A 16751-nucleotide genomic window follows, 5' to 3' on the forward strand; every position below is an offset into this window, starting at 1 on the left:
CACGAGCCGCTTCTAATCGTCTGCTCGTGATTGTTCTTCTAAAGGAAAGTAGCTGGCGCCCGCGAACGGTAGGCTGTCGGTATTAAACGACGAACAGAGAAACGGAGAAACGCTGTGAAGCTTCGAAGGGTGGGAGACGGTCGAGGAGAGAGGGAGAGATAGAGAAGAAGAAGAGTCGACTCGCAGGTTCGTTAAGGTTTCCAAGTTTTTTCTCGACGCAGTTGTTTGACGCCCGCTCTTTCTTTCATTCCGTTTACTGATGAGCCGAGACCATCCTCTTTTCCTCTCCTTCGCCGCGGAGAAACGGACAGAGCTATAGGTGTCTCTTCTTTTTTCCTTTTCCCTCTTTTCTTCAACGCGACCATCTCGTGCCACGACAATGACCTACTCGTTCGTCCAGACATTTTCGAATCATTATGCCGGAAGTCGTTGCCTTCGAACACGCTGTTTGAAACGGTTAGGGGAGTTTCTTGCGTCTTTGGAATCGTTTCTTGCGACGTTCGAGCGATGAAGCTAGAGCGATTTCAGGAAAACGATGAATCGCTCGAGATGCCGAGGATAAGTTGCAACTGTATTGTACGGACGGTAAATAAAATCTCCTAAAGACGACGTTCCTCGATAAAAGTATCCTTTTAGCAGCGATTTGTTAATTTATCATTTTTCATAGAACGTTTCTGAATTTTCGTCACTTTTTTAAAGTTGATGCTCGAATAAAGTTTCCTTTTCTCCTTGTATCACTTACTTTTTCATATAGCTTGCATCTAGATTCCTTTAGCACGAGTTTTATACGTTAGTGGTCGATAGCTTTAACGTTAATTGCTTCACGAAAAACCTGGAAGATTCACGCTGCGGATTAGCCTCGATCAAATCGCCATCTTTCGAAAGTAAAAAATTATCGCTAGTTTATTACCAGAGGACATTTCACCGGCGAATGATGCATCAAAAGTAAGACGCGAGCAGTAAAAGGACGGTTATGCAATGGATTATTTATATTACATTTGATGATATAAAATACGATGTATTTGACGAGCAACGTGCTAAAAGCTGCAATATATTATACCATCTAAAGGTTGTATGCATCAACGAGACTTATCTTTCTTCACCACAGCCTAACGATATTACGTAGATTTCATTAAGTCACATAGGATTTTTCTTCGTTAATCTTTCCCGCTATTACCTAGAAAAAAGAACTTGAAATCTCCATCCGTAGATATACAATATTATTCCACTAAACGTAATACTGGATTGCTCGAAAGAAAGTAAACCTTCGCTTATTTCTCGCACAAGTGTTCGAATATTTATAGAAATCCTTTATACGTATATTATGTATGTCATACCAAACACTTTGAGATTTCATTAGTACCGTGCATGGTTATAAATTGGTAGCTCTGATAGAGCTTAAAACAAACCAGGAAATGTACGTGGAAGCTGTGAAAGTAGCTATATGTTTCTCAGAGATCACAAAAGTATTTAAACGTTCGATTACCCATCGTATCAATAGGCCTCTCGATACTCAATGGCAACATCTTGTGCGCTTATTGTGTATTTCACACGGCTATTCACGCTGTACGATATTCTTTTACCAAATCACCGTAAACTCGTCTCGTAACTTGTATAAATATTTGCAAATTGATTTCAAATTTTACCGATATAACCGTGTCTCGGGCCAACCGAATTTCGATACGTTTTATATAACAGACTCGACATTTACGTAAAAGTTCTCCGTGGTAAGCGTTCAAATAGCTTCATGAGCCACTGCGTACACATAGATAATTGAACTCCAAAAATATTTCGAACTCTGACATTTGACAGCCTCGTGGAATGCTCGAAGCAACAAAATCGAAACACAATCCTGCGCCGGCTATAATTCCGTTTCAAGGCGGCCAGAAACAGCGAGCGGAACGCGTGAGAATGCTCGCGGAGCTTTCGGGCTCGTAAGCGAGCGGATCTTTCTCTTTCTTTCTTTCGCTCATAAAGAGAGGAGAGAGACAAGGAGGATGAAAGGTTAAGCGGCGCAAAAACGGGGCGCGGAGCTAATATCGGGACGTGTTGTTTCCATCGATGCGCAACCGCGTGAGGAATATTCGAGCCGTGGCGTGCACGCAGCCAGACGTTGATTAACAGTGGTCTCGCGATTAACAGTAAATCACAGAGCGCATCGATTCAGCCTTCTCGTAACCGTATCCGTGGCCCGTAACCGACCGGTGACTATAACCAGCGAACGGTACCATTTAAGTAGCCGAGCCTATTGATTTTACAAAGGATCTGGACGCGCGTGCACGGACCGATATCGATTCTATCCCACGAGCTGACCCCGATTCGGGCCAAGGCTGTTGTCTACTTTGCCAAGAATCGATCTTTTTGCCCTAAAGTGTCTCGCGAAATCTGCCATGTTTACGGTTAACCCTTTCACGGTACGACGACGTAAGCAAGAAGTCAGAAATTCAATTATTTCTTCGACGTCGTCTCATCTTGAACGATCGAACTAATTTGCAATTTACAAGTCGCAAATCGTAAGTGACGAATTTTCCTAGATGATGCTAATAAACAAGCGCTCGTGAAATTTTACAAATCGCAACGCAATTGCTTATCCAACGTTTCAGTTGTAACATTGCAAAAGCTATTGCAGGTGTCTGTAATCTGCAACTTACCAATTGTCGATTCATTAATTTTCGAGCTCCTAGTAATCGTCTACAATGATGCGTATACTACCGTCTAATGAAATATACGATCCTTGTACGAAGGAAGATTTTTATATCGTTTCTAATATCGAGTAGAGAATCGTGATACTAGATATCACGACAATAGTAGGAATCCCCTGGTGTGTCAGCGAAACAATAGGAATTTCCTAAAGCATAGTCATCGACGTGCGACCTCCGGCATTAATATTCATATAGACCGAGCGAGGGGATTTACGGAAACGATTGCTCCACCTTCCGTGAAATTTCTTCCCATGGTAAAGGATTCCGGTTACCAGTGCTCGGAGCGGTCTCGAGCTCCACATCGGCGAGGAGACGCTTATCACGGGCACGAAGCATCAGATAACGCGCGAACTACCAGCCAAGGAGCGTTCCCGCGCATTTATATGCAAAAATACTCGAGGCCAGTGCGCCGCATCGAGAGAAGCAACAAGACCGACTCCATAATCTGCCCATCGACGTCTCATTGGTCCCGGCGGATGTTGCACAAAGGCAAAACGCTTCGAGGAGAAGCGGCTGGCTCGTGTATGTACACGCGCGCACACCTCGTACCCTAGTTTCCACGAGTAGAGTCAATATTTGCTTGGCACTCGTTTGTTAATGAAGTCGATCGACCTGCTCCAGATATCGGTTTACCGTGCCAAGAGGTAGCTTTCCAACTCCTGCAACGGGAACGCCAACGATCGACGAAAAAGGGACAACGAATGGGTCAGGAACGGGAGAACCCCTCCTGTCATCGTTCCACTCGTCCTGCGACGCACCACGCGCGTCTAGGGGCACGTCGAACGTTTACGCGCCATTAAACTCGAGTCCCGTATGACGTTTATCCCTTTATGAGAGTTTTTTATCTCGACGATCCCTTCGCTGACTTCCTGCCATTGTCCTTTCACCCCGAACAGTAACCCTTTACTTAACCGAGTTCTTGTATTTTTTCTTTGGGGAGCAGCGGAGAAAGGAGAAAATGGTGGCGAAAGGATGGAAGGGAGTGACAGAATATCGTAAGAACATCTCGTAGATAGAACTAAATAGTCGACGAAATTTTACAAGTTAAAAGATACGAGCCAGCAGTACCGAGAATATCAAGAAGTTTAGCGACGATTGAAATTTTACAAGTTCCTCTAGCTATTCCATATTTGATGAAAAATTTTTAAATTCCGAACGAGACGAGATGATCGATCAACTATGCTACTCGACGGAAAATTATAACTCTGGAAAAGAAATTTACTATAACTAGTAAATTGTTATGCAAAAAAAGAGTCTCGATGGTGAATGTTGAAATTTTGTATGATTATAGCTATTTTATATCATTATGCTTCGAATTACATATATGGATTATATATGGATTATATGTATAGCGTTGTCCATTTATTACCAAGTAAAAGTGTTTCCATTAAGCTTTTCGAAGAGTCAGCTTCTGTTCGTAGCAGCGTTCACTCAGTCAATTCCAACGAGGGAACAGGCTTCAAATTTTGTAATACACGAATAATAAATTCTCACTACCGTTACACGTATTTGCAATCCAGAATCACTAATATTTCATTCTTCCAAAATCCAACAAGTCGATGATATTTCGAAATTCTAGAGAGAAAGAACGATAAACGAGAATACCAAAAGATCGACACCTTCGTTCGCGTGGTCGTTCCAAGAACTGAAATCAACGTTCATAAAGTGGCTAGGCGCGTGTCGTTTCTATAGCTGTTTCGTTCCATTTCCTCGGAATTAATTTTACTGGACTGTAATAGAGGTGGGACGCGGTCTGGGTAGGCGACAAAAAGCAAAGAACGAAAAGCGTGCGAGAGGATAATCGTCCAATTAAACGGTCTCGAATAATCTTTCGTCGATTGCGTTTTCCACGAGCGAGCGAGCCGAAGGAAACTAGTTCTTCGGTCGCGTGAACTGTAATTACTCGGTTGACAGGGGACCGTGATTGTTACAATTCTACCGGTCAAGCCTTTGCTAGAGAAAGCGTGGCGCGATTTAATTAATTGGCGGGTATATTAATTCGCGAATTTATGGCCGCGTTAAGAATGACCGCTTGATTACCGGGCTGCCGTTTGATATACGGCTAGCCATTTTTCTCGCTAAGTTAATGAGTTAATGAGTCCGCTCGAAAGAACGGGTCGATATATCACCGGCTCGTACTGTGCCGTGTATAAGCAACTGCGTCAAGGGAATTTCTCGCACGAAAGTCACCGCTCGGAGAGACGGTTGCTCGCGATCTTATCGTTCTGGCGCAGTTACGCGCGCGCGGCCACGAGCGCGTGGATCATGCGGCCTGGTTAAAATATACCGACGATTATGTCCGTTTATCGCCAATTAGGAGGAACAAACGGGACGATTCGGTCGCTTTTACCCGAGGCGCGACAGCTAACGCCAGCTTCCAACAAGGTCGTTTACTACGGCTTCTAGATTACCTTTATCGTAGGAAGATGGGTGTTCCTCTGCTCAAGGGAAATTCCTATGCACCTCGCTTCGCATTTGCCAATTATATGTAACGTATCGTTTCGTTATAGAGGCTTCCACGAGTATTTTCCATGGAAAATGAAACACTTGGATAGAACTTTTAATCTTCGAACAACATGTTTTTATCGTGAATTAAGCAATTTGCTGAAAATAAGACGCTCGCGGAGCAAAGAATTCCAAATGATAAATCGAGGACTTGTACGAACGTTTCTGAAACACGACCACTCTATGACTACATTACTGGTAAACAAGAAGTTTGAACTACGTATACAATTTTCTAAAAATAAAGCTCTTAGAAGGACAAATTCCAAATTCCAAAATTAGGAGGAGTCGAAATTCCTTCGCTGACGAGACTCGCGAGAAGATAAACTTTAACCTGGCCACGATTACTAGTTAGTTGTTGCCGGACCAACGAAGAAATACGAGAAGTCTTCTCCGTCACCGCAGGTTGCCCAACATCTACGATCTTATGAATTGTAAAGGGATGGAGATCTAGGAAAACGGACTCGAAAGGGAAACTGCAGCGTGTTGAGAATACGGCCGGGCACAGGTCGCGCAATTTGTATCGGCCTGGATGCGTTTTTAACGATCGGTTTGATGGATGATGGCCGCGCCTCGCTGGCACGTCGATCGAGTCCTTGAAAAATGATGCTCCAGATCGTTGTATACGCGTTCAGACACTCGAATCCACGACGTGTCACGCACACTCGCATGCGTGCTACGTGTATACGTCGGTTCCGAGCATATGGCAAGGGAGGACGGCAGCTTCTTTTCGGTTAATATGTTTTCGCGATCCATAAAGCGCCCGGTTGGGAGTCAAAGACAATTAATAACCTTCCGTAGGATCATTTATCGCGACAGTTTAGCCCCACGAGGCCGAACCAGGCTTCTTCTCTCTTTCTCTCGACGTGGATGCGTATTCGTGAAGAAGAGGTTCGCTGACGGACCGACCAGAGTATTGTTCATCTCCTTGGCCCGTGACCGATCCAATTTTTAACACCGTCTATACATATACCTTCGTTGCTCTTCGAACGATTTTCCTCAGCCACTCGAAGTTAATCGACGGAAACCAACCCTTGCCGCGTGTGGGAATTCTCTTTCAGGATATCGCGTATGGAATTCGTTATGCCGAGATACGACGAGACGAGGGGACGATTTCGAACGATATTCATCGATGGAAATGGATTAAAAAGTGGCCTTTCATTTGCACGCTGAGGAAGGTTCAGGGTAGTTTGATTTGGAAAGTATCTCTACGTGTTTTATCGAAACCAATGATTTTAAGAAGAAATCAGTTTAGAAGTGTCTGCTCTATCGTTTTGGAAAATATCCTTTGGAAAATCTTTCATTTTTTTTTTTTTTTTTTTTTGACAATAAGAAACATTACCTTTGACTTTTGTAACATTAATTTCGAATTAGTAAGAAAATTAGACGGTATAATCGCAAATACTTTGCGAGATATTTGTCACGATCCAACGTGAAACTCTTGCTCGCCTAAGAAGACAGTTAGTGACGTCTTGCTAAGAAAAAGAGTACAGACGAAACATGAGCAGGAGAGGGAACGTCGAACACGCGAGTTCACCTATCAACTAGTGCATACATTAGATCATGTGCGTGATAACGATCAAGTACGGTAGAGCTAAACAGAATTATCATTAACTAGAAACTCAAATCATCCTCCGTATTTAATCCAGTTTGCAACACGAAAATATTTATAGACAGATTACACATCTCTTTCGAAGAATATACGTAGTAAGAACGAATCGTCGCACGATTCCTCGTTTTAATCACGCGCCAATGATTTTCTTAAAACATAAAAAAACGAAATCGACACATAAAAAGAGTTCCTAGACCGCAGCGAGGTTTGGCAGAGTTTATTAAAAAAATGTCTGTCAATTTGCTTGACATACGGACAAATCGTCGTAAACCTCGATTAAATCGTTCGTCTCCGTTGATTTATTCTCGTCGATTTCGAGCAGGGATTTTATGCGCGCGCTTTTCTCGCCGCCGGAACGGTCCATACGTTTGCGTCGCGAGTCTCTGCAATTTAATCTCCCTTTATTCGACGATTAAGCGCATCGTCGTTGATTTACGATATCGTAAACGCGCGACGCTAAAGGCCTCGGGGATATCGCGTTGAAATTGTCTCGGAAGCTCGAGCGTGCTCCGCTCGTTCACAAAGCAAATCGAAAATTACGAAACTACCGAACCTGTCAAATGCTCTATGTTCGTCGTGGAATCTCACTACTCGATCAGATCAATATGGTCGATCGACGAGAACTCGATCGAAATCTACTCATCTACGAAATCAATTCATCTTCGTTATATTACTGTAATTATAATCTCGTTTATGTATGGCGTGTTTCAACTGTTAAAAGTATCATTCCCTTAGCTTCGTAGTTGATTAAGTTGTAACTTTATTCTCTACCGCGGTGAGTTTGCACGACTTGGACAGATATACATTTTTTATAACAATTTTACGTAAAATAGCAACGATAAAATAACAATAAAGTCAATTACGCGTTACGAGTTAATTATCCTGACGTTAACTATTACGCGTTTCCGTTACAGGTTGCTCGCGATAAAAAAATGATCGTTAAATTTCTTTTCCGCGAAAACTGCACTATTTTCCCGTACGCACGCAGAACGACCAACTATTTTCTTTGACGTCCAAGAAGAGAGAAAATAAAAAGGTTGGAACACATTCTCGGTTACTTTCTAAGCGATTGACTAACTGCGTCGAACATACGCGATAAAAGCGAGTATTACCAGTGTTTCCCCATCTGGAAATGCAAATGGGAGGAAGCTACGAAGAGTGTAGTTCCCTGTAATTCGCGGATTATCGCGAATCGGACGGAGTGCATCGGTTCAGATTAGAAAAGTAACGGGTCGGCCGAATCGAGCCACTCTCTGTACCGTTAAACGCATGTTCCTGGGGACGTACTGTCGCGATAAGGAGTAACTGGAAAACCTGCCATATTCTCAACTTCTGTTTTCCTCCATACTCTCAGATATTTCGATACAAGTTCAACGAATAATGAAATTAACGAACAAATAAAACTCGGAAAAGACGTGACCGGGATCGAAGAATTTAGATTTAGAGGATCGCCGGACATGTGCGTTTCCCGCCAGAGAATACGGCAAAAAAGGAACGTGTAATACGAATTCGTGCGAAGTTTTACGGTTTTAAACGTAGAAGGGTGCACGAACGAAGGCGAAAAGGCGTTAAGTCAGATCACAACCCCAGTCACCAAGGGTTGACATGCAAATGAGGATCGACGATTCTGAGGCGGCTTACGAGATCGTGACCAAGGGAAGCGAACCGTTAATTGTCCTTAAAAAAAAAAAAAAAGAGAAGAAAAAGCGGAATATCCCATCGTAGGAATTAAAGTTGCTTGCAGATTCTCTGGCGTCGATGAAATCCTAAAGCTATTATTTATATTCACGCTTTCTCCCGATGAGACGGTCGTTTTCAAAGTTCACTAGCTAATATACCGCGAGCAACGTGCAGTTTTTTACGGACTTTCTCCTAAAAAACCAGCTCCAAGGCTGCGTAATCCGCAAGATTGTAGCCTCGAGAACACTGTGCGTGGATACGCAGCGAATTACTTCTTTCTACGAATTACCGTTCTTTCCTTTAAAATACACAAAAGCAAACGTTAAAGGAGGCGACACGCGGTTTATTTTCAAAGGCCGTCGAGAGCTTCTCCCGGTGTACAAGTGGGTAATAACCGTATGAAAGGGTAACAATGATGGCTGACACACCGCAACCAGGCCAAAAAAAGAGAGAGGGCAAAGGTAGAGAATGGAGGGGGGCAATAAATATATTTTGACATGGGAGAACCTGGTCCGGGCACCTATGCATAATAATTGTAACGCTCCGCTCGTTTCGTCTCTCTTTCGCTCTTCTTCCGCTCTTCTTCCTTCTCCGTCGTCGTACACGTGCGTGTGTGTACGCTTCCGCCACGTCTCTTGCTCGCCTTTATTCCACGACGAACGTGTCGGCCTTTGTGCGACTCGAATTACTTCACTGTCTACCAGTAGGCAAATATTATAGCAACAGGCAGTCACGAGGGGTGACGATAATGTTTTCATTTACGACTAACCCCAGCCGACCGCATCGTTTCTATCGTTGGCGAGGGTCTCGAAAGCGCGAAGAAAGGACACTCGAAGAGAGGATACAAAAGGAGTTTGCGGCTGATGACCTTATCGCGACAGGATAGGAATAGAAATGGGACGTTCAGTCTGTTTCGAGAAGCGTTAGGTTGCTTAAATTCTCTCGCCAATGCCAGCTATACTTCCTGCTCACTGTGTAACTCACAAATCAATTTCAGGAATCAAATAAAAATGTATTTGGACTTTGTACATCTTTGTGAGTTGATAATCGTTCGATAATAAATGAACACCTTTGAATCAAATCGTGAAAGATAATACGTACAAAATGCAAAGGTCTATAATTGTTTCAATGTTAACAAGAAGGATAGATTTAGAATAATAATTGGACAATAGCTCTTGTCCAATTTTGTGTAATATATGCTTTGTAACTGAAAGTCCCTTGTTCCATTGAATCTTCCGTAATTCGGACCGTAAGGAGCGGAAGACAATAAATTAGGGTAATTATAGGTCAGATGCCGCATTGCCGATATTATAAAAGAAAAATGACAGCTCTAAAGTTTCTGCGGTATTCTACGGTTTCTACGGTAGGAAAAGTCAGATTCGTTACTTTCAAAGATTTTTCTATTTCGAGATAATACGTCCCGTTTCGCTTCATATTCGCCAATTTACGAACGAAGAAGTATCAAAAAAGAAAAGAAAAACGATTGTAATTCTTACAGACATCCTTAGACAAGCTTTCAAAGAGGTCACAATTGTAATTAGTTTTACAAATTAATTACGATTGGAACAACGTTAACGAAGAAAAATATATTGAAAATATATATAAGTTTCGAAAAAGAATTCACTGTTCATCTAATAGGATCTGTCGCACCTAAAAATTCTAAATTACATTGGATCTTCTAGAATCTAGAATTGGGTGAATGGCAGTAGTTTGGAAGAAAAACGAGTCGTGAAATTTTGTTCGAAGAAGAATTCACGATCCACCTGATAGACCTTGCGCTTCATAACTGAAAATTTTTAATCTAATTGGGCGTTTTACAGTTCGTATCGTAGAAAGAAAAATGTCATAATTAAATTTAGAAGAACTAGGAATAAACGTCATGGGTTGAAAGATCGGAGCGTGAGGAACAAAGCCGTCAATATCTTCGTTCGCCGATAACACCGGTGAAGCGTAGAGCACGCGGTCTCACGGTTTTGAAATTATATTCCAATCAAAATTTACTAGTCGAAGGGGTATTTTTAACGGTCCAGGCGTACTTAGGCCGCTATTAGGTTGCATTATCAATTTCACGCCATGGTATAATCGCGAGCAACGCAGCCACTTTGGATGTAGACTTTAATTTACGAGGGATAAATGGAGCGGTGAATGGACTGTAAGATTGACGAAACGCCGGTGATTACTGGCTGAACGCGAGTGATTTATTTTCTAGTTTTTACAACTATCATTAGTCGAACATTTTTTTCATCCCCTCTCGCCGTACCTGTGTACCTACAGTTTCTCGGCACGAAACTCAAACTTCTAGTTCTCGTTTTAGGACGTGATATTTTCCTTGCAGGATGTCAAAAATTCCTTACGAACGTGAACGGGCGGCAGATCGTACGCGCGTATCGAACAAATTTTGCACGAAACAAACTATCATACGTATTAACGTATAGGAGAAAAAGCGGCGACTATTTAAACACTAAATTTCTACAGTCACGAACATAGATAAACTACCATGGAAGCGTGGGAGATTTCAACGCCGGTGGATCGCGCCGAACGACGTCGATGCCCGCATAGGAAACGCGATCGCGGAACGCGCAGTAGAATCGATTGCACTTACCTTTGTAGTCGGATGATATCCACACGAGCGGGTTAACCGGTGCCTCAGTACACCACAAACGTAAACCTTGTTCCTCGATCGTCCTCGAGTCCTCTTTCACACGTTACACACCATAACCTTCGTCGATCGATGTTCGTCGAGCAAATAACCGAACAAGTTTCTCGCGAGATCGTCCGATCTTGTTCGACACACACTGCCCGAAAAATGTTGTTGTTCAGCGGCGATCGGTCACGTGGCGTGGTGCACCGGACACCGTGCACGCGTTTGTTCGCTTTCGTCGAAGCGCGGTAACCACGAAACGCGGTCGTTTACACGTTGCTGGGACTGTGTCACGCGATCGGCTTCACCCCCTCGGAACGACACGCGTCTGATTATTTCTGTATCGTTCCCTCGATGCAAATCCTTCGACTGCCCCCGAGTGCTCTGCTCTGCTCTCGATGATCCACGCGAATCCGAGTGTGGCTTCCAGCTCTCCGCACCGTCTCCTCTTCGTCTCTCTGCGTCTTCCTCTCCCTTTTTCCTCGGCCGTCCCCGATCTAAATTTTTTTTCTCTACGTCTTATCGTCTGTCTCTGTCTGTCTCTCTCGAACATCCACGAGTCACGGTGCGGCCACGTCGATGGACGGGAGAGGACTGGCGCTTCGCGATCGCTGCGACCTGTTCGACTGCATCGAAGGCGCCTAAGGAGAGCCACGGAGTCCCGTCGGTAACTCGATTTTCCCCCGTTGGCAGAGAACAGTCGTACCTGCCCATAGGTGCACGCCTGTTCCCTGACCTACCAATGGGCCCCTACCTGGCCCGATCTTTTAACCAATCCTGAACTGCTAGCTTCCTCGAAACCGACTGTCCAGGTACCTCCCATCGGTTCCCCACTTTGCACGATACTACACTCCTCCACTCTCAGCTCGCCAAAGCAACAGCGTTCCGCGTGCTCCGTGCCGATGATACCGCCGCGGAAGACTGATTACCGGCTGCGTAAGGAGGACTGCGTTAGCTGACTCGAGAAACTGCCAGCCAGAGATTCTTTCTCTTTAGCATCGCGTTGCCGATGATCTTCTAGCAATTTTTAGAAAGGAATTCGTGGAATTTGCTGGATCGCTTCGTACTCGTCGATCCGCGTTTGGAAGTGAATCGAGGTATTTGACGCAACAGAGGAAGATAGAAGTTTAAACGGGTTTGGACCATTTAATCGTGTCTCCGCATCGATGTAACCCTTTTTGTATGGGATTTTAGTAAAATAAGATTTCTTAAATCGTCTCGCGTGTTTTAGGACAAGCGGATCAATTTATCGCTAGGCTTGTCAAGATTGTATACCGTCATAGCTGTCCACTGCATAATTGACAGGAGTTTTTAGAAAAATAAATTCTTGTTTACGACCCGATAGTGACCTTCGTTGTCTTTCAAGATAAAAATCGTAAATTTAACAGTTGTCCGAGATTGAGTTTAACGTTGTTGTTTGAAATCTGGTTATGACTTGAAGTAGACTGAAAAGTAAATCGAAATCAGTGACTCGATACGAAGTGACAAGATGAAGCTAAAAATTGCTGTTTGATATCTGGTTAGGATTTTCCGCGTTTCTCGACACGTAACGCGTAGAGAGCGGGTCAAAATCACTGGTTATAGTTTTGAAAGTAAAACGCGTTGAAAGATTTCATTGTGATGTAATGCACGTGTAACGTAATTCCTTTCTTCTTCTTCTTCTTCTTCTTCGTACCAGTATCGAGAAAATCTACCATCGGACAAACTAAAGTTTCGTTTCTGTGATTTTTACTTTCTAGTTCGTAAACATCCGCGATACGTGATCACAATGAACGATTCTTATCGTAGAGTGTAATATCCTTTCTAAAGTTTCAACCGTAAACCGTCCCTAAACCTATCTCTTCTCGAGAGATCTAAAGTCTCGCTCCAATAGCGCGGCAAACCGCTCGCGCGCGCGTCTTCTATCTATACACAGAGCGCGCCAGACTCACCCATATAATTTAGTCTCCGGCCAGCAAGACGTAAGCGGCCGTAATCATAGCTATTACCCGCTCGCTGCTTCAATTAACGTACAGATCCGATAAACACAGCGAGAGCGGCGAGAGCGTTGCGGCGCGGACGGAGGCGCGGAATCGTTGATCTTGTCGCTTCCACCGGTGGCTGGGAACGAATCGACCTTGCGAAATCAGTCGGGGCAATTGGACGCATCGCTTAATCGCAATCGTTGGAAAAACGATGAAAATCGAATGATTGTACGAAGTTTCGATGTTCGAAGCTTCGAAGCACGATCTCGTAGATCGTATTTTTACGATTAATATCGCGTGAAACTCTTTCAGAGCTTAGTCGTCGAAATTGTCGAGGTCTGAGAAAGGGATTATAATCGTTGGAAAAGGAACTGTAGCGGCACACTGGTATGGCACAATGGTACCGAGTATCTACGAGTTATCGGCGATCTTACTAACGAATTACACACTGTCTTTAACGAGTCCGTTAGTACGAGCATCTTAACGAATATTGTCTGTATATTAATTTATTTAATTATTTTTAAATATATTCGATGGTTTCAACAACGAACAATCTCGTCTTTTTAAACCTCACGATCAAACGCCAACCGCACAAGTCCTCTACAGAACGAACCTCTAAGGTTTAGGACTCAACTTTTAAAGCTCGAGTAAGGAAATTACTCTTGCGATATATATGCCTGATGTCCGTTGCTTGTAAGCTTTCAATTTCGTTACTATTAAGATATTTTCCGGCGATCGAAATATCGCTATCACCGTTCAAATTTTTCGGACGAGGTGTAGAGTGGAATCCATACGAGTTACAGAAACTGGTCGACCCAATAAAATGTCGAAAGGCGTTCAAAGGGGAGAGTAGGAGGGCAGGAAGACCGGGGTTGGACGGCGCCATAAATTAAAGAAGATGTCCACCCGTAGAAATTAAACCATAGAAACTGGTTTCGAACGTAAAACGATTCTCCTCCTGCTCTCGATCCTTCGTCCACTCTCTTTCTCTCTGTCCCCTCGCTTCATCCTCGCCTCTCTGTCGTTCCCTTCGACCCCCCTACCCGCGTCTTGACCCTATGAATCCTTCAGAGGCCGCTGTTTTTTGTGGTCGTGTCTCTTCCCTCGAACAGCGAACCTATCTCGCTTCCTCGTTTAACGACCGATTTCATTTTATCGAGATAATGCTCGAGGGAAGAAACGAGGAGCGGCTACGAATCTGGGAAAGTCCGCTACGTTCGATCTGGTCGCCTTTTTTTTACGATCCTGATAGCCGATGATGTCGATGTCGGATCCAATGTGGTACCGAGAACGATATCGTGGAACGCGTCTTCGAATCACACCAATTGCGTCACAAGACTACATCTGACGAACATCGTCCTTACGTCATCGATCGAAACTCGTGTTTTATCTTCGTTGAATTTTAATTCCAAGACTACGTACGATTGGACTAAGCGGAATTAATATTTAAATCGTGTTACATTAGCTTGTAATCGAACGAAGATCAAAGCTTGGTCTTCGAGGCGGACGGAATTTAAGTTATCTTGGATTTAGGGTGTATCGATTCGTTGATCGAGTCATTTTTTCGTTGGAAGTTTGTATCATCACGGAACGAAAAATTGATAGAAGCAAGCAACTTTCGACTGGGTCGGCTTTAATCTTACGTGCGTACGATTTCATTCTTCGCGGAAATTTTATAAATTTCGCGACTATACATTTTTGACGATTTAAATAATCGTTCGTAAAGCTTTTCCTCCGACAAATTATACCTCTCGTTTTTATTTCTATAAAGGCCCGTATTACAAAGATACCTTCACGATGTTTTTCAAACAAACGATTCCCATATCTCGATAAAGCCCAGATCCAAATTCGGGCGGAATCATCGCGAATAAACAAGTTTCTATAAAACGTTTCTACACTTTCAACACTGCGAAACAGAAAAGGCTATAGATTTCATAGAATAGCGTGTTTCATCGTCATAAATAATATCTTCGAATGTTGACAGCGAACAGAAGCGATGTGAAAGAGCTGCACGGTACGTCCGACGCTGTGTAGCAAACACGAAAGGCGCGGCAAGCTACGTCAGATTCGTGATCAATTGGCCGAAAATAATCCGGATGTATTTACGCGTTCGTCCATCGGTCCTCGTCGTTTTGTCCGTGGTTGTCTCATCCCTGTGTGTCTGCTCGTTCACGCAGAAGCCCTTCTCGAGGAGACAGATGGAGCTAATATGAACTCGATTCTGCCTCCGAAGATATGAACTCATTCTTTCCAGAACGTGTCTGCTCATTGGCACGGAAGCAAACGAGATTTATCGCCCTATCTGAACATGGAAGGCGGTCACATCCTGTCGGGTGAAACGGTTCGTCGCGATACTCTGGAGAACCTGGCGTTCTAGTCATTCTCGTGTCAACGCCACGACCTTTCTCTGACACGGGCAATTTTTCCGATTGTTTCCTTCTGACAAATGACTTGGACTACCGCCGTCATTAGCCGAACGTCTACCGTTTTAAATTACTTTTAGCAGATGCAAGTGGGTTGAAGCGAGAATCAACTTTATATAGTATATATATAGATAAATGGAAAAATATTGAGAAAAAACGAGAAATTTAAATTAACGATGCTTGTATGCTAATGCAACATCGGTTTCCATGTAATAATCACATTAGGTTTGTACTATTTTCTAGCGAGTGTAAATTATATCAATTATATATCAAGATTAGAATAACACGCGAGTTATATGTTTGCTTGTTAAAAATATAAGTAGTACAGTTATCCGTACAGCTTCGTACGCGTTATAAGAAAGTCATTTTTGTTTAAATAAAGCATTTATAACTTCGTATAATAACATACCTATTTCTCAACTCATAAATCAGTAATAAAATACCTCTTAATCATCTTGGCATGGAACGCACTTTCACTCGTAGTAAAATTTTGTAACATTTTATTATAGTAGAAATAGCTTTCCTATAGGATACACGAAAATTATCGTGCCTCTGGTAAGCCAAACAAATACATCTTTTATAAAAAGAAATACATAATTAATATTTCGCAGAAGCAAATTTTTTAATTTCGCAAGTTTGTTTTCCATAAACAGATGGCGCGAACGATGGTAAACTCTAAACTAAACCCGTGAAGCTAACCCGTTCGTAGTATCATCGTTCCACTCTACTTTCCAATCTATGAATTTGATCAATGCGTCTTGCCAACGAATCGCATAAATATATCCTAATAAAATGTCACAGAGACGCGAATAAAGACGTAATAAAACACCTAAATCTTTGTAACAAATGCCGTTGCATCGTATCGTTAAAGATGCACGATTCGCGAATCCCTCGGCGCGAATCTCCGATCACGGCGCGATCAATCTCGCGGCGGCACGATCGAGCCGCGTGATTACAATCCGTTGAAATTCAGGCTATCCGTGCGACTGAATTATGACGTTCAGGCATGGTGGAACGGCGCGCGGAGTGGGATTGCCTACGGTATTCCCGAGATTTCAAGAACGCGGCGACGATTAATTGAATTCCGCGCACTGGCTCATGCGCGCACGCACGCCGCTGAAACCTGGCACTCAATCTCGTTAATCGAACGCACGGCGGAATGTCGTAAGACAGCTCGTGCCGATGTTTCACAGCCGTCGCGACGACGTCCCGACACGACGACGTCTC

General features: G+C 43.4%; 1 protein-coding gene and 1 long non-coding RNA gene across 5 annotated transcripts in view; both read right to left on the bottom strand.

Moving 5' to 3' along the window:
* LOC100741739 (zygotic gap protein knirps-like) overlaps positions 1-16751 on the bottom strand; it is a 118323-nt gene that overhangs the window by 31074 nt on the left and 70498 nt on the right. The window contains exons 1-2 of one of the 4 annotated variants that reach the window (XM_024366782.2): positions 11099-12272; positions 2975-3361 (exon numbers count right to left, since the gene is read on the bottom strand). The exons of 2 other annotated variants lie outside the window; for them this stretch is intronic. In XM_024366782.2, coding sequence (XP_024222550.1) covers positions 2975-3004 — 30 coding nt within the window. In that variant the 5' untranslated portion in view covers positions 3005-3361; positions 11099-12272. Of the gene's footprint in view, positions 1-2974; positions 3362-11098; positions 12273-16751 lie in introns of those variants that run through there. One more of the 4 variants, XM_024366783.2, reaches the window with a different exon arrangement.
* On the bottom strand, positions 695-2528 carry LOC117151493. Its single transcript, XR_004461481.1, has 2 exons — positions 911-2528; positions 695-832 (listed from the first exon to the last, which is right to left on the bottom strand). It is a non-coding gene; the product is annotated as an uncharacterized LOC117151493 (long non-coding RNA).

This window comes from Bombus impatiens, unplaced genomic scaffold (assembly GCF_000188095.3).
Source record: "Bombus impatiens unplaced genomic scaffold, BIMP_2.2 scf_0235, whole genome shotgun sequence".
Classification (NCBI taxonomy): domain Eukaryota; kingdom Metazoa; phylum Arthropoda; class Insecta; order Hymenoptera; family Apidae; genus Bombus; species Bombus impatiens.